This window comes from Somniosus microcephalus, chromosome 4 (genome assembly GCF_052327205.1).
Source record: "Somniosus microcephalus isolate GS21.2 chromosome 4, FLI_Smic_1.0, whole genome shotgun sequence".
NCBI lineage: Eukaryota > Metazoa > Chordata > Chondrichthyes > Squaliformes > Somniosidae > Somniosus > Somniosus microcephalus.
This window is the reverse complement of record NC_140990.1, coordinates 88,722,054-88,743,612: the sequence shown is the minus strand read 5'-3', so window position 1 is coordinate 88,743,612 and position 21,559 is coordinate 88,722,054. Positions and strand designations below refer to the sequence as shown.

General features: G+C 47.2%; 2 protein-coding genes across 2 annotated transcripts in view; one reads left to right on the top strand and one right to left on the bottom strand.

The window, feature by feature from the left end:
• Positions 1-5,557: 5,557 nt before the first annotated feature.
• On the bottom strand, positions 5,558-21,373 carry LOC147119479 (uncharacterized). Its single transcript, XM_085985037.1, has 2 exons — positions 21,257-21,373; positions 5,558-9,512 (listed from the first exon to the last, which is right to left on the bottom strand). The coding sequence occupies exon 2, from the start codon at positions 9,402-9,404 to the stop codon at positions 8,283-8,285; it is 1,122 nt and encodes a 373-aa protein (XP_085841163.1). The 5' UTR covers positions 9,405-9,512; positions 21,257-21,373; the 3' UTR covers positions 5,558-8,282.
• Positions 21,110-21,559, top strand: part of LOC147119478 (uncharacterized) — a 16,092-nt gene continuing 15,642 nt past the window's right edge. Inside the window, exon 1 of the mRNA XM_085985019.1 lies at positions 21,110-21,168. The gene's annotated coding sequence lies outside the window, so the exon portion shown is untranslated. The remainder of the gene's footprint in view (positions 21,169-21,559) is intronic.

Here is a 21,559-nt window from a genome sequence, read left to right as displayed (position 1 = left end):
GACAAGGCTTTCAGCATTTCAGTATCACACGAAGCAGCAGCACGGGGCACTGCAGAGATACAACGGAGACCGCAAGAATATGGCACAAATGAAATGTCATACGGAACAGTGAAGTGCTATCGCTGCGGCAGAACAACACACGACCATAATGATTGCTGGTTCAAGGACAAAGTGTGCAGACAGTGTGGAAAAGTAGGACACATAGCAAGAGTCTGCAGGTCGGGAAAGAAAACCAGCAGCAAGAAATCTCCACAGGAGAAGTACAAGAAGGTACATAAGGTGACGGAGAGTAGTTCAGACGAACAGAAAAGTGATACAGACTCCGGCAGCAAGGAGCTGGGTTGTCTGAAACTACATAATGTGATCAAAATGGAGGATCACCAAACTATCTGGGTCACGCTCAAGATAGCAGGAGTCCAAGTGAAAATGGAATTGGACACAGGATCAGCCCTAACAGTCCTAAACCGAAGGGACTACAAGCGGCTATTCTCACATATACCCTTGAGAGATACAAAGATTGTCTTGAAGACGTACACAGGGAAAAAAGTCTACCCCAAAGGAAAAATAAGGGTGAACATTATATATAACGGCAAGGAAACACCAAAAATGGACCTATATGTATTGCCAGATGGAGGACCACCACTACTAGGACGTGAATGGATCCGGAAGATACAGCTAGATTGGCATTCCATACAAGCACTGACTGTAGATGCCAAAAAGGATGACGACGTCACACCTGGACGACTGTCAAAAAATGCTAACTGACGCACAAGAAGTGTTCCAGCAGGGACTCGGAACAATAAAAGGCATAACAGCGACGATCAAAATAGAGGAAAATGCAAGCCCAAAGTTATTTAAGGCCAGACCGGTACCTTATGCGATCCGCCCAGCCGTCGAAGCAGAGCTGGAAGGTTTGGAACGTTCAGGAGTACTGTCCAAAGTGGACTGGAGCGAGTGGGCTACACCCATCATTCCTGTAATGAAGAGGTCGTTGAGTAATACGCCTGGGGAACCAAAGAAGGTTCGCATCTGTGGGGACTTTAAGGTGACAGTGAACCCAGTCCTTCACACTGTACAATATCCGCTTCCGCGGATTGAAGATATTTTCGCCTCGCTATCTGGAGGGAAACTCTTCACTAAGATTGATCTGGCCCAGGTGTACCTGCAAATGGAGGTAGAAGAAGCCTTGAAACAGTACCTCATGATCAACACTCATAAAGGTCTCTACCAATACAACCGGCTGGTGTTCGGGGTAGCATCAGCTCCGGCTATTTGGCAAAGGGCAATGGAACAAGTCCTGCAAGGGATTCCAGGGACCCAGTATTATTTGGACGACATCCTGGTCACGGGCGAAAATGACAGTGATCACCTCGCCAACCTGGAGCAGGTGCTCACTAGATTGAAGGAATATGGGCTCCGAGCTAATCGTCCCAAATGCGAGTTTTTCCAGAAGCAGATCTCATATTGTGGCCACGTTATTGATAAAGAGGGGTTACATAAGTCCCCTGAAAAGATTGAGGCAGTAGTCAAGGCTCCAGCACCGGAAAATGTGTCACAACTGAGGTCATTCCTCGGGCTGGTGAACTACTACCATAAGTTCTTGCCGAATTTGTCTACAGTACTACACCCACTGAACACCCTACTGCAAACGGAGGTACCATGGAAGTGGAGTGACGAATGTAAACGAGCTTTCCAGAAGAGCAAAGCATTGATCACATCAAAAGAGGTGTTGGCTCATTTCAACCCAGCACTACCAATTCTGTTGGCGTGTGATGCATCACCCTATGGCATTGGAGCGGTGCTGTCACACAAATTCCCGGACGGCTCGGAGAGGCCAGTAGCCTTTGCGTCTCGGTCACTAACCTCAGTCGAGCGTAACTACGCCCAGATTGATAGGGAGGCCCTCAGCCTAGTGTGGGGAGTGAAAAAGTTCAATCACTATCTGCACAGGCAGAAGTTCACCTTGCTGACTGACCACCAACCACTTGTCTCCATCTTTAATCCAAAGAAGGGCGTTCCGGTGATGACTGCGCAACGGCTACAAAGATGGTCCCTTTTTCGAGGGGCGCACCAATATGAAATCGAGTATAAGGGCACGAAACAGCATGGAAACGCTGATGGGCTATCACGCCTGCCACTGCCTACTGCGGAGGAAGCACCAGCAGTGGATCCTGTTGAAATATTTCATTCGACTATAATTGAATGCTTGCCAGTAACTAACGCTGGTATAGAGAAGGAGACCCGAAATGACCAGACACTGTCTCGGGTATATGATTTGACGGTGAAGGGATGGCCAGCAGATGGCGACTCACTGTTGCCAGCATTCTCATCCAGAAGAGAACAGCTGTCAGTATGCCAGGGGACCTTGATGTGTGGATCCCGAGTGGTAATTCCACCCAAGTTAAGGGAGAGAGTGCTCAATGAGCTTCACGAAGGTCATCTGGGAGGGGTGAAAATGAAAAGCCTTGCTAGGGCTTATGTGTGGTGGCCGGGGATCGATCAGCAAATCGAGGACCTGACAAAGAGCTGCTCAGGATGCCAGAAGGTCCAAAATGCACCACCACATGCCCCACTACACCCATGGGAGTGGCCCTCATCTCCATGGCAACGGGTGCATATTGATTTTGCTGGTCCATTCATGGACTCAATGTTTTTAATAGCCGTGGATGTGCACTCGAAATGGCCTGAGGTGATCAAAATGTCCTCCACCACCACGGAGAAAACTATTGCAGTCCTACGGACCTTTTTTGCCAGGAACGGCTTGCCAGAGCAGATTTGCTCTGATAATGGACCACAGTTTGTGTCCGAAGAGTTTCGAAGATTTATGAAAAGGAATGGGGTAAGGCATTACACATCCGCCCCGTATCATCCAGCCACAAATGGATTGGCTGAGAGGTTCGTACAAACCTTTAAAAAAGCAGTAAAGGCCATGTGCGATGACGACATTCCACTGCAGCATAAGGTGGACAATTTCCTGTTAGCCTACAGAAATGCGACACATGCAGTCACCAACCAGACCCTGGCCATGATGTTCTTTAACCAAAGGTTGAGATCTCGTCTGGATTTGCTCAGACCAAATGTACGAAGAGATGTTGAGAGTAAGCAATTCCAGCACATCAATGAGAAGCCGACAAGGAGCTTCAATGTAGGGCAACCAGTCTTGGCCCGCGACTACCGAACAGAGAAATGGCAACCAGGAACGATATGCACATAGCAGGGGCCACTAATGTACACAGTGGATGTTGGGGAGAACATTGTGAGACGCCATGCTGACCAGATCCTAGGGTCACAGGAACGAGTCAACCCCATGTCTCGGCCATACGTACCTGGTGAGGAACCCGACGTACAGGTCGCATCTACCTCAGAAACAATAGCATTGGAAGCTGATGAGTCAACTGACGACAGGGTGCTAGAATCGCCTCCGCACCAAGAGCGAGACACTCGGGAAAGGCGTTATCCAGAAAGAATCAGGAAGCCTCCCCAAAGACTGAATTTATAAATAGACTATTTTCAGCTAATGTTGCATGTTAAAAGTGTTAATTGTAATTAGTTTGATATTTAATTGTTAAATGAATGTTATGGTACTGTTAGTCTAAAAGGGGAGGAATTGTAATGTATGTACCTTTAAGGGAGAGAACTACTTTAACAGCTCCTGTATACTGTAGTACCGGCAGTGACCACACCTGTATATAAACCCTGAGTAGTGATCTGTATAGTTAGTTCTAGAGTAACCCTCATTCAGTAAACACCTGTTGAATCGTTCCCTGCAGTCTTGTTGTCTAATTATTGAAGGACACAACATCAAGATACACGGACATAACAGTAATAAATGTCGTTGGCAGAGGATGAAAAGGTTGGCCAAGGCAGTAAAGCAGAGATTGGGTGAGAATGTCATCAGTGCCTCTTTGACCTCAACAAACGACACGTCTGAGTGGTACCGGGAGTAGTATATATTGGGGTAAGGTGCATATAAAAGGGGAGACAATCATAGTTTGATAGGACTATCAGATGTTCTGCCTCTCTTCCACCCGGACTGGTGGCCACCATGAAGGGAACCTGGTTAAGATGAGGTACAGCATCCTGCATATAGGTGACGGATATGGCTTAGCCAAGAGCCAAAAGGGGGGATTGTTCGGATAAAATTTGGTTTAAGGGATGTAAAGGGGTCCTCAATATTTGACCGGTATAAAACTATCTGAAAGGTACCATTTAGTCTTGTTAGCTGGAAAACAAACGCAAAGCACCATGGGATACTTGGCTATATTAACCCTTTTAAACTAACATAAATAGAAATTAGCTGACCAAAGGCACTCTGAAATGTTGCTTGTAATTACAACCTGGTAACTGTTTAGAAAGAGCCTGTTCTTGGAAGAGATAAGAATACAAAGACACGATTAAGAAGCAGCAGCAAATAAGGTCTTGAAGTAGTCAGCCGGCTGCATAATTCAATGTGGCTTTGTATCCAGCTAGCCATGTCTCTGCTGGAAAATACTTTCCCATACCGATAACAAGAGTAAGAGATAGCTCATGAATATGAAGCCTCCTACAGTCGACAAGCTTCTTCCTGACATATTCAGGGGGTACTCGAGTTCGAAGGACAGGCTTAGTAGTTGATTGATTAACCATGTAAACCAATGAAGTATCAATATTCCCATGTATACACCCCATTAGTAATAAGTGGGTGATGTCTAATAAACTGTATAAACTAAGCCGTATTGTCACTTTTCCTCTGAGAACGGTGCCTCCAGCTGGGGTTGGCTGAGGTGGTTCTCCTGTGTGCACTCGTAATAAACTATTGATCTGGGATTAACACCTGAGTCTGTTAGTTCTGTTTTACCATCCAGATTTTCCTCGCTTACACTCGCTGGTTCCCCACCTTATGAACTGCTTCGGGCACTTTATTAAACACACCCACAGCAGAAGCACATTAATCTGATGGAGATCACGGACACATGAGCAGCCAGCGGTGTGGAGCCTCCTGAGAGTCCAGCCCCTTTCCAGCCAGTATTTACAGGAGCTAGGACACGGAAAAGAGTCTAATTGAAACTAGTGATATACTTATTCACACAAACCAAGCCCCAAAATAATGAATAATTTCTCCTTTATTTACAGATGCTCCCTGACCTGTCTCCATTTCTCCTCCATTTACAGACGGTCCCTGACTTGTCACCATTTCTCCTCCATTTACAGATGCTCCCTAACCAGTCACCATTTCTCCTCCATTTCCAGACGCTCCCTGACCTGTCACCATTTCTGCTCCATTTACTGACGCTCCCTGACCAGTCACCACTTCTCTTCCATTTACAGATGCTCCCTGACCAGTCAGCATTTCTCCTCCATTTACAGACGCTCCCTGGTCAATCACCATTTCTCCTCCATTTACAGACTCTCTCTGACTCGCTGGGGATTTCTCAGCACTTCCTGGTTGTCCCGGGGTTTGTGTCTTAAACTGGCGGGTAGTTGTGGGGAGGCGGATAATGTTGAGTGTTTTAATAATGGGGCCTGGGGCCGCACTCGGGGTGTGAGCAGCCCGCGTCCCCCCGGGTTTTTTTTTTGCGTCAAACATATTTATTTAAATATGGTAGTACTTGTTACAACTCATCAATTACATAATAAATCCATTACATTCATTAGCCGCAATAAAACAAAGCCTTAAAAACAGCTTTAGGATTAACAGTACAAATGCAGTGATAAATTTTACAGACAAATCAACAATATTAACAGTACAGGTACCCATAGTGAAAAACAATTTTACGCCAGTCCTATTGGCAATCTGGTAACTCTTTGTTTTTGCTTGGTATTACCTGTTTTCCTTTTTTTTAACATTCAAGTACAACATTACTTATACAACTCATCAATTACATAGTAAATCCATTACATTCATTGACCACATAAAAAAACCTCAAAAACAGCTTTATGGTCAACAATATAAATACAATAATAAATTTTTACAGGTAAATCAATAATGTTTACAGTACAAACTGCCACTGTTTAATAAACCAAGAAAAGAAAGAACCCATATACGGCAGTCCTACTGGCATCGCTCAATCATTCGGTCATTCATTCCTCCATTCGTTCGTTTGTTCGCTCAAGCATAAATTCCATTGTGCATGTCTGCATGCGTGCGTTCGTTCATCCGTCCTGGCAAACCTCATGCTCACCAAGCTGGCCTTCATCCTGGGGAGTGAGGGCACGTCGTTCGGTCGAACGTAAGTTCCATTGTGTATGTGTGTGTGCGTGCGTAATATTTGTGTCCGCATGCGTGCGTTCAGTTGAGCATTCGTTCGTTCGATCGATCATTTGTACATTGAGGAAGGCTTTAACACTAAATAACACCACAATATACAAAGTCCCATAACCATATCAGAAATCAATTAAAACTTCAAGTAAATACTTTTAACCAGAACCCAAAACTTCTTCAACAAAACAAGTAAATACCAGTTCTACGCCAGTCCTATTGGCACTCTAATAACTCCTCATTTTCACTTGATGTTATCTAACCATATAATGTCATGATCCTTATCCACAGTCTTCAACCTTTCCACAGAAAAGAAGCCGACCACTTTCTCAAATCCCGTAAAAGAAGAAAAAGAGTACTCAAATTTCCTTCTTCTTGCTGTTATCACTCACAGGATCCAGCCATCAAGACATTCATTATTCCTTGCCGATATTACTTTGTTTTGCCTTTTATCTTCCTTTTATTTTCCTTTTTTCCTTTTTCACTATTATTCCGTTCTCTTTTCCCATCTTATGACTGTTCAAGCACCATACTATAGATAGGAACAGTCTGTCTTTCCTCCACCAAAATGGCAGCGCACAAACCGGCCCCCGTCACCGAGAAAAAGCCTCACAGCTGCCACCAGATGGAGCACAGGCGGGGCCGCTGGAACTCATTCGGGCCGGAGACCATTCTTCAACTTTAGAAACCGTGCAGCATGCTCACCCACAGTATCTCCCGACTCTGCTTCTGTCGACCAGCCGCTCCGCCCTGGGCCCCCCGCCTGGGGTCCTCCGTGCTGGGCCTCCCACCTAGGACACTCTCCTCTGGGTCTTCCACCCTGGGCCTTCTGCACTGGGCCTTCCACACTGGCATTCCCCATGAGCAGCCGGGGTGTGGATCAGCCCGTTCACACAGCACCGAGCAGAGCTGAGCTGCTGAGAATATCGCAGCCTCCCCCGGGGTTCATTAACCCACTCCCTGAGCTCTCTCACCTGATGTGTCACCGGCTGCTGCCAAGGTCCGCGCATGCTCAGCTCACCTTCTGTCCGGGTGATTGATGGGAGGTCCGGACCAATAGGAAGAGTGGGGCGGGGCTGGAGGAGCGAGCGGGCGGCGGGTCCTCCAACCAATCGGAGTGTGTGAGGGGCGGGGCTTGACCTTTAACAATGGAAGGTGAGCTGAGCATGCGCGGACCTTGGCAGCATCCCAGTTTTTAGCTATATCGTTGGTACCTATATGCACCACGACAAATGGCTGTTCACCCTCCCCTTCCAAAATGTTCTGCAGCCGCTCTGAGACATCCTTGACCCTTGCACCAGGCAGGCAACATACCATCCTGGAGTCTCGTTTGCGACCGCAGAAACGCCTATCTGTTCCCTGCTTGGGGCGCTACCACTGAATTTAATGCACAGGGGCGCTAACTTTTTTGGGGCGCTAAAATTAGCCCCGGCGATGTTAGCAACCCAAAGGGGGCGCCACCGAATTTTTCCCCTGAGTCTAAATGGGCTGGAGGAGCAGAGGGATCCCGGGATACAGATACACAAATCACTAAAAGTAGCAACACACGTTAATAAGGCCATTAAAAAAAAAGCACTGGGTACATTCCCAAAGGAGCCTTCTGTTCCGTGCCGAGGAGCTCTGAACCATGGCAGAGAGCAGCTGGGACACGTTTCTCATCCGCCTCGAGATTAACCCGCACGGGGACTTTGCTGTCAGTGAAGAGAGACGAGAAAGACCAAAGTGCCGTTTGCCCCTCTCAGTGTGGCCCTGAAGGACTGTGTCCAGGCTGAAGTTCTGTTCCCGCCGTACGATCCTCCCCCAGATTGTCCTTTCTGAGCTCCAGCCAGGTGATGCTAAACACTCAGGTGGGACAGACATAAATCTACAACAATGTGTTTAAAGCAAAGCTGGTTTATTTGACATCTATCCAGGATATTAAACTCCAGCCCAGTTACAGGAGTTATTAACATCAGCAGAAACAAACCCCAACTGTCAGAATGAACATGGTTCAGTCCTAGATGTGATTAACAGCAGCAATAACAGCAGAATCCAACCCCTGCAGTCACTTGTGAACTCGCTGGTGTTTCAGCAGGTGAGATGACTGACTGAATCCCTTCCCACACACGGAGCAGGTGAATGGCCTCTCCCCAGTGTGAACTCGCTGGTGTACAGTGAGTTCAGATGATCGCCTGAACCCAGTCCCGCAGTGAGAGCATCTGAACGGTCTCTCATCAGTGTGAACACGTTGATGGCATGTCAGTTCCCCAGAACTTTTATAGCACTTCCCACAGTCCGAGCATTTAAAAGGTCTCTCATCAGTGTGAACTCGCTGGTGATTCAGCAGGGTGGATGACTGAGTGAATCTCTTCCCACACACAGGGCAGGAGAACGGTCTCTCCCCAGTGTGAACTCGCTGGTGTCTCAGCAGATGCGTTTTGCTTTTAAATCTCTTCTCACAGTCAGAACATTTAAAAGGTCTCTTATCAGTGTGAACAAGTTGGTGTGTCAGCAGGTTCGATGAACGACTGAATCCAATCCCACACTCAGAGCAGGTGAAAGGTCTCTCCCCAGTGTGAACTTGCTGGTGTGTCTGAAGGTCGGATGACTGAGTGAATCCCTTCCCAAGCTGAGAGCAGGTGAATGGCCTCTCCACAGTGTGAACTCGCTGGTGTTTCAGCAGGGTGGATGACTGAGTGAATCCCTTCCCACACACGGAGCAGGTGAATGGCCTCTCTCCAGTGTGAACTCGCTGGTGTACAGTGAGTTCAGATGATCGCCTGAACCCAGTCCCGCAGTGAGAGCACCTGAATGGTCTCTCGTCAGTGTGAACACGTTGATGGCATGTCAGTTCCCCGGAACTTTTATAGCACTTCCCACAATCCGGGCATTTAAAAGGTCTCTCATCAGTGTGAGCGCGCTGATGATTCAGCAGGTTGGATGACTGAGTGAATCCTTTCCCACACTTGGAGCAGGTGAACGGCCTCTCCCCAGTGTGAACTCGCTGGTGTATCAGTAGGTGAGATGAATTAGTGAAACCCTTCCCACACTCAGAGCAGGTGAACGGCCTCTCCCCGGTGTGACTGTGCTTGTGTCTCGATAGACCAGAGGATCGGTTGAAGCCTCGTCCACACACAGAACATGTGTACAGTTTCTCCCCGCTGTGAACGGTGATTTTTGCTTCCATGTTCTGAGGTTGGTGATATTCAGATCTGATGAGTCGAGTGACTCTGTCAGATCTTGATGTGATATTTGGTTTCAGCTTACCGTCTGTAAATCCTCCCCTTCTAATGCCCTGTAAAATTAATTTAAAACAGGGAGCATGAGAGAGAACCCACAAGAAAACAAAGGGAGGTTGTGAAATTGAGCTCAATGAATCTGGTCATTTGTGGGGCCGGCACCAGAAAAAAGTGACCATGAAAGCTGCCGGATTGTCATAAAAATCAAACTAGTTCACTAATGTCCCTCAGGGAAGGGAATTCGCCACCTGGTCTGGGCCTACACATGACTCTGGCCTCAATGGGAGGAGTGAGAGAGAGGTGAGAGAGGGAGGGGTCGAAGGAAAGGAACTTTATACATCTGCAACTCGACCAGAACTTTGACAGAACCTCCAAAACTCGCAACCTCCACCACCTAGAAGGACAAGGGCAGAAGGTGCATGGGAGCACCATCACCTCCAAGTTCCCCTCCAAGTCACACACCATCCTGACTGAGACATATTCATCATTGCTGGGTCAAAATCCTGGAACTCCTTACCGAACAACATTGTGGGAGTACCTTCACCACACGGACTGCAGCAGTCCAAGAAGGCGACTCACCGCCCCTTCTCAACGGGCAACTGGGGATTAGCAATATATGGTGCTCTTGCGAACGACGCCCACATCCCAAGATTTAAACCGAGCTCCGAGAGTGGGAGAGGCGGACCTGCGAGAGGAGAGGCGGGAGAGGCTGATTTAAACCGAGCTCCCAGAGTGTGAGAGGCGGACCTGCAAGAGGAGAGAGAGAAGTAAAAAGTAATCAAAGTGTGACATCACCAGAAAGCAGGTACGTGATTGGTTGGTGAGTATTTCTCTATTTCTCGCTTTTTTCCAAACAAAAATTTTGCGGTTTATAGTTTCTAAGGTCTCTGTTGTGTAGCGGGGACTGCTGCTAAACAAGGGCCCTTGAGTATATCATTTAATTATAGTGTAATTGGTGGGATTGATTTGATTAAATTTAATATGAATTAATTAAAGGGTAAGTCATGGCAGTACAGCTCGGCGCCGTGGTATGCTCCGCCTACACTATGTGGGAATTCAGGGACACTTCCTGTGTCCCTGACGACCATGTGTGCGGGAAGTGTATCCAGCTGCAGCTACTGGCAGACCGCATTGCGGCATTGGAGCTGCAAATGGATACATACTGGAGCATTCGCGATGCTGAGGACATCGTGGAAAGCACGTTTAATGAGTTGGTCACACCGCAGGTAAAGGCTGCACATAGAAACATAGAAGATAGGAGCAGGAGTAGGCCATTCGGCCCCTCGAGCCTGCTCCGCCATTCAATGAGATCATGGCTGATCATTCAAATTCAGTACCCTGTTCCTGCCTTCTCCCCATATCCCTTGATCCCTTTAGCCTTAAGAAATATATTCAACTCCTTCTTGAATATATTTAATCAATTGGCCTCTACTGCCTTCTTTGGTAGAGAATTCCACAGGTTCACCACTCTCTGGGTGAAGAAATTCCTCCTCATCTCTGTCCTAAATGGCTTACCCCTTATCCTTAGACTGTGACCCCTGGTTCTGGACTCCCCGACCATCGGGAACATCCTTCCAGCATCTAGTCTGTCTAGTCCTGTTAGAATTTTATAAGTTTCGATGAGATCCCCTCATTCTTCTAAACTCCAGCGAGTACAAGCCCAATCGACCCAATCTCTCCTCATACGTCATTCCTGCCATCCCAGGTGCCTGGTGAATCTTCGCTGCACTTCTTCAATGGCAAGAATGTCCTTCCTCAGATAAGGCGACCAAAACTGCACACAATACTCAAGATGTGGTCTCAGCAAGGCCCTGTACAACTGCAGCAAGACATCCTTATTCCTGTATTCAAACCCTCTTGCTACGAAGGCCAACATACCATTTGCCTTCTTAACCGCCTGCTGCACCTGCATGCTTACTTTCAGCGACTGGTGCACAAGGACGCCCAGGTCTCGTTGCACTTCCCCTTCTCCCAATCTATTGCCATTCAGATAATAATCTGCCTTCCTGTTTTTGCCACCAAAGTGGATAACCTCGCATTTATCCACGTTATATTGCATCTGCCAAGTTTCTGCCCAATCACCCAACCTGTCCAAATCATACTGGAGCTTCTCGGCATCCTCCTCACAGCACACACGCCCACCCAGCAGGGGGTTGGGAACCTGAGCAGGGAGACAGAGGAAAGGGAAACAAGGATAAAAGCAAAAGATAGGAAGGAGAAAAACAAAAGCGGCAGTCAGAGAAATCAACGGTTTAAATCAAACGTGGCCACAGTAAATAATAATTCTAATAGGTCTAAGAGCGTTAAAAAAACAAGCCTGAAGGCTTTGTGTCTTAATGCGAGGAGCATTCGTAATAAGGTGAATGAATTGGCTGCGCAAATAGAGGTAAACGAATATGATTTGGTTGGGATTACGGAAACGTGGCTCAAGGATGGCCAAGGCTGGGAACTCAACATCCAGGGGTATTCGATATTCAGGAAAGATAGGCAAAAAGGAAAGGGAGGTGGGGTAGCATTACTGGTTAAAGAAGGGATTAACACAATTGTAAGGAAAGATATTAGCTCTGATGATGTGGAATCTGTATGGGTAGAATTGAGAAATACTAAGGGGCAGAAAACGTTAGTGGGAGTGGAATATAGACCTCAAAACAGTAAGGCGGAGGTTGGGGATGGCATTAAAAGGGAAATAAAAGAAGCATGCAATAAGGCCACAGCAGTCATCATGGGTGACTTTAATCTACATATAGACTGGGCTAACCAAATTAGTAACAATACTGTGGAGAAGGAATTCCTGGAGTGTTTACGGGATGGTTTCCTGGACCAATATGTCGAGGAACCAACCAGAGATCAGGCCACCTTAGACTGGGTATTATGTAACGAGAAAGGATTAATTAGCAATCTTGTTGTACGAGGCCCCTTGGGTCGGAGCGATCATAATATGATCGAATTCTTCATTAAGATGGAGAATGAAGTAGTTGACTCAGAGACTAGGGTCCTAAATTTAAATAAAGGAAACTACGATGGTCTGAGGAGCGAGTTGGGTAGGATTGATTGGGGAATGTTACTCAAAGGGTTGACGGTGGATAGGCAATGGCAAACATTCAAAGGCCGAATGGAGGAACTACAGAATTTGTTCATCCCAGTTTGGCATAAAAATAAAACAAAAAAGGTGACTCAACCGTGGCTAACAAGGGAAATTAGGGACAGCATAAGATCCAAGGAGAGGACATATAAATTGGCCAGTAAAAGCAATAATCCTGAGGATTGGGAGCAGTTTAGGATTCAACAAAGGAGGACAAAGGGATTAATTAAGAAGGGGAAAATAGAATATGAGAGTAAGCTTACAGGTAACATAAAAACTGACTGTAAAAGCTTTTATAGATATGTGAAAAGAAAAAGATTGGTGAAGTCAAGCGTAGGTCCCTTGCAGTCAGAATCAGGGGAATTTATAATGGGGAACAAAGAAATGGCAGACCAACGAAATACATATTTTGGTTCTGTCTTCACAAAGGAGGATTCAAATAACCTCCCAGAGATGCCGGGGAGCATAGGGTCTGATGAAAGGGTGGAACTGAAAGAAATCAGTATCTGTAGGGAAATGGTGTTGGGAAAATTGATGGGACTGAAGGCCGATAAATCCCCAGGGCCTGATAACCTACATCCTAGGGTACTTAAGGAAGTGACCCTAGAAATAGATGCATTGCTGGTCATCTTCCAGAACTCGATAGACTCTGGAACAGTACCCATGGATTGGAGGGTAGCTAATGTTACCCCACTATTCAAAAAAGGTGGCAGAGAAAAAGTGGGGAATTATAGACCGGTAAGCCTGACATCGGTAGTGGGGAAAATGCTAGAATCCATTATAAAAGATGTAATAGCAGAGCACTTGGAAAGCAGTGACAGGATCGGACAAAGTCAACATGGATTTACAAAAGGTAAATTGTGCTTGACTAATCTACTGGAATTTTTTGAGGATGTATCTGGTAAAATAGATAAGGGAGAACCAGTGGATGCGGTGTATTTGGACTTTCAGAAGGCTTCGATAAGGTCCCGCATAAGAGATTAGCGTGCAAAATTAAGGCACATGGGATTGGGGGCAAGGTATTGACTTGGATAGAGAACTGGTTGGCGGATAGAAAGCAAAGAGTTGGAATAAACGGGTCATTTTCCGAGTGGCAGGCAGTGACTAGTGGGGTACCGCAAGGATCGGTCCTAGGACCCCAGCAGTTCACAATATATATTGAAGATCTGGACGAGGGAATTGGATGTAATATCTCCAAATTTGCAGACGACACAAAGCTGGGTGGGAGGATATGGTGTGAGGAGGATGTCGTGAAACTCCAGTATGATTTGGACAGGTTGGGTGATTGGGCAGAAACATGGCAAATGCACTATAATGTGGATAAATGTGAGGTTATCCACTTTGGTGGCAAAAACAGGAAGGCAGACTATTATTTGAATGGCAATAGATTGGGAGAAGGGGAAGTGCAAAGAGACCTGGGTGTTCCTGTGCACCAGTCGCTGAAGGTAAGCATGCAGGTGCAGCAGGCGGTTAAGAAGGCAAATGGTATGTTGGCCTTCGTAGCAAGAGGGTTCAAGTACAGGAACAAGGATGTCTTGCTGCAGTTGTACAGGGCCTTGGTGAGACCGCACCTTGAGTATTGTGTGCAGTTTTGGTCGCCTTATCTGAGGAAGGACATTCTTGCCATGGAAGGAGTGCAGCGAAGATTCACCAGGCTGATACCTGGGATGGCAGGAATGACGTATGAGGAGAGATTGTGTCGATTGGGCTTATACTCACTGGAGTTTAGAAGATTGAGAGGGGATCTCATCGAAACCTATAAAATTCTGTCAGGCCTGCACAGACTAGATGCAGGATGTTTCCGATGGCTGGGGAGTCCAGAACCAGGGGGTCATAGTCTAAGGATAAGGGGTACGCCATTTAGGACTGAAATGAGCAGGAATTTCTTCACCCAGAGAGTGGTGAACCTGTGGAATTCTCTGCCACAGAGGGCGGTGGAGGCCAGTTCATTAAATATATTCAAGAAGGAGTTGGATATATTTCTTAAGGCTAAAGGGATCAAGGGATATGGGGAGAAGGCAGGGACAGGGTACTGAATTTGGATGATCAGCCATGATCTCATTGAATGGCGGAGCAGGCTCGAGGGGCCGAATGGCCTACTCCTGCTCCTTTCTTCTATGTTTCTATGTGTTGTCTGCAAACTTGGAGATATTACATCTAGTTCCCTCGCCCAGATCATTAATATATATTGTGAATAGCTGGGGTCCGAGGACCGATCCCTGCGGTACCCCACTAGTCACTGCCTGCCACTCGGAAAAAGAGCCGTTTATTCCAACTCTTTGCTTTCTGTCTGCCAACCAGTTCTCTATCCAAGTCAATACCTTGCCCCCAATCCCATGTGCCTTAATTTTACACGCTAATCTCTTATGTGGGACCTTATCGAAAGCCTTTTGAAAGTCCAAATACACCACATCCACCATTTCCCTACAAATACTGATTTCTGTCAGTTCCTCCCTTTCATTAGACCCTATATTCCCCGACATCTCTGGGAGGTTATTTGTGTCCTCCTTTGTGAAGACAGAACCAAAGTATGTAGTTAATTGGTCTGCCATTTCTTTGTTCCCCATTATAAATTCCCCTGATTCTGACTGCAAGGGACCTACGCTTGACTTCACCAATCTTTTTCCCTTCACATATCTATAAAAGCTTTTACAGTCAGTTTTTATGTTTCCTGCAAGCTTACTCTCATACTCTATTTTCCCCCTCTTAATTAATCCCTTTGTCCTCCTTTGTTGAATCCTAAACTGCTCCCAATCCTCAGGTTTATTGCTTTTTCTGGCCAATTTATATGTCCTCTCCTTGGATCTTATGCTATCCCTAATTTCCCTTGTTAGCCACGGTTGAGTCACCTTTTTTGTTTTATTATTATGCCAAACTGGGATGAACAAATTCTGTAGTTTATCCATGCGGTCTTTGAATGTTTGCCATTGCCTATCCACCGTCAACCCTTTGAGTGACATTCCCCAATCAATCCTACCCAACTCGCACCTCATGCCATCGTAGTCTCCTTTATTTAAATTCAGGACCGTAGTCTCTGAATCAACTATTTCACTCTCCATCTTAATGAAGAATTCTATCATATCATGATCGCTCCGACACAAGGGGCCTCGCACAACAAGATTGCTAATTAATCCTTTCTCATTACATAATACCCAGTTTAAGATGGCCTGATCTCTAGTTGGTTCCTTGACATATTAGTCCAGGAAACCATCCCGTATACACGCCAGGAATTCCTCCTCCACATTATTGTTACTAATTTGGTTAGCCCAATCTATATGTAGATTAAAGTCACCCATGATAACTGCTGTGTCCTTATTGCACGCTTCTCTAATTTCCCGTTTAATGCCATCCCCGACCTCCGCATTACTGTTTGGAGATCTATATACAGGTAGACTATCCTTTATCCGAAAACCTTGGGACCAGCTGTGTTTCGGTTTTCAGAATTTTTCAGATTTCAGAAGGTTTTCATCTCCGTATCTGGCAACAAACACTGTTGCTTAGCAACAGCTTGTAAACACTCGGGCCCTGCCTTGGAAGCGTCTCTGAAGCTGTTGCTAAGCTACAGAGACTCTTTCCACAGCCTGACTGTTTAAAAAAATGCTAGGGGAAGAAAAAAAATGCTAGGGGAAGAAAAAAAACCTAACAAAACAGCTGCTGATTTCTGCCGTTAGATCAAGGTTTCCGGCTCCCCCTGCTCCGTATCTGAATTCCTTGACTTAGCGGGGATCTGGGGCTCGACTGCCGCCGCCAGTTGTGGGAAAGCCGGGTATCGGCTGACTCCTACACTAAGCTGGCCCGCAAATCAGGTCGGGAGGGGGAAGAAAAGACTATCGGGCGGGCCGCTGCAGCTATCGAATGGGACGCTGTATTGTTGGGTTCACTCTCCCGGTACCTCCTTCACACTGCCCGGCTCGGCCTGCAATCTCCTACCCAGGAGGGAACTCTGTGACCCTCTGCCCTGCTCACAGGGAAAGGCTGAGCTCCCGGACCACTCCTGTCATGTTTGGCGCCACTCGGGTCATGTCGTGCGCACGACTTACGCTCCACGAAAAAACTTTCGGTTTTTAGAGGTTTTCGGTTTTCGGAAGTGCGGATAAAGGATAGTCTACCTGTACCATTCCCACTAACGTTTTCTGCCCCCTGGTATTTCTCAGTTCTATCCATACAGATTTCACATCATCAGAGCTAATATCCTTCCTTACAATTGTGTTAATCCCCTCTTTAACCAGCAATGCTACCCCACCTCCTTTTCCTTTTTGCCCATCTTTCCTGAATATTGAATACCCCTGGATGTTGAGTTCCCAGCCTTGGCCACCCTGGAGCCATGTCTCCGTAATCCCAATCATATCATATTCGTTTACCTCTATTTGTGCAGCTAATTCATCCACCTTATTATGAATGCTCCTCGCATTAAGACACAAAGCCTTCAGGCTTGTTTTTTTAACGCTCTTAAATCTTTTAGAATTATTATTTACTGTGGCCATGTTTGAGTTAAACCCTTGATTTCTCTGCCTGCTACTTTTGCTTTTCTCCTTCCTGTCTTTTGCTTTTATCCTTGTTTCCCTTTCCTCTGTCTCCCCACTCAGGTTCCCAACCCCCTGCCATTTTCGTTTAAACCCTCCCCCAGAGCTTTAGCAAACACTCCCCCTAGGACATCGGTCCCGGCCCTGCCCAGGTGCAAACCATCCAGTTTGTACTGGTCCCACCTCCCCCCAGACCCGGTTCCAATGTCCCAGGAATTTGACTCCCTCCCCGTTGCGCCATTCCTCTAGCACGTATTCATCTGAAATATCCTTCTATTTCTACTCTACGTGGCACTGGTAGCAACCCTGAGATTACTACCTTTGAGGTCCTATTTTTTAATTTACCTCCTAACTGCCTATATTCAGCTTTTAGGACCTCATCCCATTTTTCACCTATATCGTTGGTACCTATATGCACCACAACAACTGGCTGTTCACCCTCCCCTTCCAAAATGTTCTGCAGCCGCTCTGAGACATCCTTGACCCTTGCACCAAGGAGGCAACACACCATCCTGGAGTCTCGTTTGCGGCCGCAGAAACGCCTATCTATTCCCCTGACAATAGAATCCCCTATTACGATAGCTCTCCCCCTCTTTTTCCTCCCGTCCTGTGCAGCAGAGCCACCCCTGGTGCCAGGAAGTTGGCTGCTGCTGCCTTCCCCTGGTAAGCCATCCCCCCCATCAGTATCCAAAGCGGTATATCTGTTTGAGAGGGGGCTGGCCCCAGGGGACCCCTGCACTACCTGCCTGTGCCTAGTGCGCTGCCTGTTGGTCACCCGTTCCCTTTCTGCCTGTGCCACCTTTACCTGCGTTGTAACCAACTGATTAAACGTGCTATTCACAACGTCCTCAGCATCGCGAATGGTCCAGTATGTATCCAATTGCAGCTCCAGTGCCGCAATGCTGTCTGTCAGTAGCTGCAGCTGGACACATTTCCTGCACACATGGTTGTCAGGGACAGAGGAAGTGTCCCTGAGTTCCCACATAGCGCAGGAGGAGCATACCATGGCACCGAGCTGTCCTGCCATGACTTACCCTTTAATTAATTCAAATTAAATTCAACAAATCAATCCCACCAATTTCACTACAGTTAAATGAAATAATTAAGGGCCCTGGATTACCAATAGTCCCCGCTACACCACAGAGACCCTAGAAACTATAAACCACAGAGTTAAAGTTTAAAAAGAGAGAAATACTCACCAACCAATCACTTACCTGCTTTCTGGTGATGTCACACTTCGATTACTTTTTACTTCTCTCTCCGAGCTCTGAGATTGGTAAACCTGCCTGGTCCTCGGGCTCACCTTTTATCACTGCCGCCGCCGCCTCGTTCCCCGCAGGTCCGCACTGCCGCCACCGCTGCTGCCACAGGCAGGAAGGGAATGGGTGACCACCAGGCAGAGTAGTAGGCACAGGCAGGTAGTGCAGGGGTCCCCTATGACCATCCCCCTCTCAACCAGATATACCGCTTTGGATATTGTTGGGGAGGATGGCTTATCGGGGGAAGGAAGCAGCAGCCAACTTCCTGGCACCATGGATGGCTCTGCTGCACAGGATGGGAGGAAAAAGAGGGGTAGAGCTATAGTAATAGGGGATTCTATTGTAAGGGGAATAGATAGGTGTTTCTGCGGCTGCAAACGAGACTCCAGGATGGTATGTTGTCTCCCTGGTGCAAGGGTCAAGGATGTCTCAGAGCGGCTGCAGAGCATTTTGGAAGGAGAGGGTGAACAGCCAGTTGTCGTGGTGCATATAGGTACCAACAATATCGGTAAAAACCGGGATGAGGTCCTCAAAGCTGAATATAGGGAGTCAGGAGGTAAATTTAAAAATAGGACCTCAAAGGTAGTAATCTCAGGATTGCTATCAGTGCCGCGTGCTAGTCAGAGTAGAAATAGAAGGATATTTCAGATGAATACGTGGCTAGAGGAATGGTGCAAGGGGGAGGGATTCAAATTCCTGGGACATTGGAACCTGGGCAGGACTGGGACCGATGTCCTAGGGGGAGTGTTTGCTACTGCTCTGGGGGAGGGTTTAAACTAAAATGGCAGGGGGTTGGGAACCTGAGCAGGGAGACAGAGGAAAGGGAAACAAGAATAGAAGCAAAAGACAGGAAGGAGAAAAGCAAAGGTGGCAGTCAGAGAAATCAAGGGTGTAAATCAAAGATGGCCACAGTAAATAATAATTCTAAAAGGTCTAAGAGTGTTAAAAAAACAAGCCTGAAGGCTTTGTGTCTTAATGCGAGGAGCATTGGTAATAAGGTGGATGAATTAGCTGTGCAAATCGATGTAAACGGATATGATATGATTGGGATTATGGAAACATGGCTCCAGGGTGATCAAGGCTGGGAACTCAACATCCAGGGGTATTCAATATTCAGGAAAGACAGGCAAAAAAGAAAAGGAGGTGGGGTAGCATTGCTGGTTAAAGAGGGGATTAACACAATTGTAAGGAAGGATATTAGCTCTGGTGATGTGGAATCTGTATGGGTAGAACTGAGGGCAATGCGGTTAACGTGGTGTACATGGATTTCCAAAAGATTTTCGACAAGTGCCACATAATAGGCTTGCCAGCAAAGTTGAAGCCCATGGAATAAAAGGGACAGTGGCAGCATGGATACGAAATTGGCTAAGTGACAGGAAACAGAGAGTAGTGGTGAACGGTTGTTTTTCAGACTGGAGGAAGGTACACAGTGGTGTTCCCCAGGGGTCAGCACTAGGACCACTGCGTTTCTTGATATATATTAATGACTTAGACTTGGGTGTACAGGGCACAATTTCTAAATTTGCAGATGACACAAAACTTGGAAGTATAGTGAACAGTGAGGAGGATAGTGATAGACTTCAAGAGGACATAGACAGGCTGGTGGAATGGGTGGACACATGGCAGATGAAATTTAACGCAGAAAAGTGCGAAGTGATACATTTTGTTTGGAAGGACAAGGAGAGGCAATATAAACTAAAGGGTACAATCCTAAAGTGGATGCATGAAAGAGAGAGCTGGGGGTATGTGTGCACAAATCGTTGAAGGTGGCAGGGCAGGTTGAGAAAGCGGTTAAAAAAGCATACAGGATCCTGGGCTTTATAAATAGAGGCATAGAGTCCAAAAGCAAGGAAGTTATGATGAACCTTTATAAAACACTGGTTCGGCCTCAACTGGAGTATTGTGTCCAATTCTGGACACCGCACATTATGAAGGATGTCAAGGCCTTAGAGATGGTGCAGAAAAGATTTACAAGAATGGTTCCAGGGATAAGGGATGAGGGACTTCAGTTACGTGGGTAGACTGGAGAAGCTGGGATGGTTCTCCTTAGAGCAGAGAAGGTTGAGAGGAGATTTGACAGAGGCGTTCAAAATCATGAGGGTTCTGGACAGAGTAGAGAGAAACTGTTCCCACTGGCGGAAGGGTCGAGAACCAGAGGACACAGATTTAAGGTGATTGGCAGAAGAACCAAAGGCGACATGAGGAAAAACTTTTTTATGCAGCGAGTGGTTAGGATCTGGAATGCACTGCCTGAAAGGGTGGTGGAGGCAGATTCAATCACAGCTTTCAAAAGGGAATTGGATAAGTGCCTGAAGTAAAGAAATGTGCAGGGTTACGGGGAAAGGGCGGGGGAGTGGGACTAGCTAAGTGGTCTTGCAGAGAGCCGGCATGGGCTCGATGGGCCGAATGGCCTCCTTCTGTGCTGTAACCATTCTATGATTCTATAAAATATTAGAAAGTTTGTTCTACAGAAGCACGGGTTTATCTGCTTTTATTCATGAATTTATAAAGTCTGTATTAAAACCTGAGCCAGTGTGTTGTGAGACAAAGAGCCTTGTGTCCAATAAGGGGAATAAAGGCCCACAGCCTCCCCTGGCCCCGGACAAGGGACTGGAGAAACTCGCTGCCCTGCGGATCAGACAATCAGCCGACGCTAGTCCCGCCCCTCGGGCTCCCCGATTGGTTGGAGGACCCGCCGCCGGCTCGCTCCGCCAGCCCCGCCCCGCTCGCTCCCTATTGGTCGGAATCTCCCGTCAATCAGGCCGTGGGCCCGGGTCACATGTCCCCGAGGAGATCACGTCCGCTGTCCAACTGACGCCGCTCGGTCCGGGGCTTCGCGGACTCTCAGGTTTTTCTATTTCACTTTATTCTCTCCCGATCCACCCCTCCCCCCACCCCGCGCGATTCACCACCCAATCGGAGCGGAGAAAACTCACTTTGCGTCACCGATCGCGACTCTGTAACCGACACCAAGGCCTTTTCCCGGAATGCTCCGCGCCGACTCCGTCCTACAGGATCCGAGTGTGCAAGCGCAGCTTCGGGAGGGGGAAGGGGTGTTGGTCTCCTCTGGGCATGCGCGGTTATTACCCTTGGTGACCGGGAGGGGTCGCTGTGCCGGACTCGGCACAAACCGCCGTCCCGCGTGCGCCTGCGCGGACTCTCGGCTGTCAATCAACCATCAGCCAGAAGAGGTCGCTGGTGAGACCAGTGAAGAAAGAAAGACTTGCATTTCTATAGCG

Excerpts from the sequence above, each read along its gene's own strand:
- LOC147119479 (XM_085985037.1), bottom strand. The coding sequence starts at position 9,404 with ATGGAAGCAAAAATCACCGTTCACAGCGGGGAGAAACTGTACACATGT.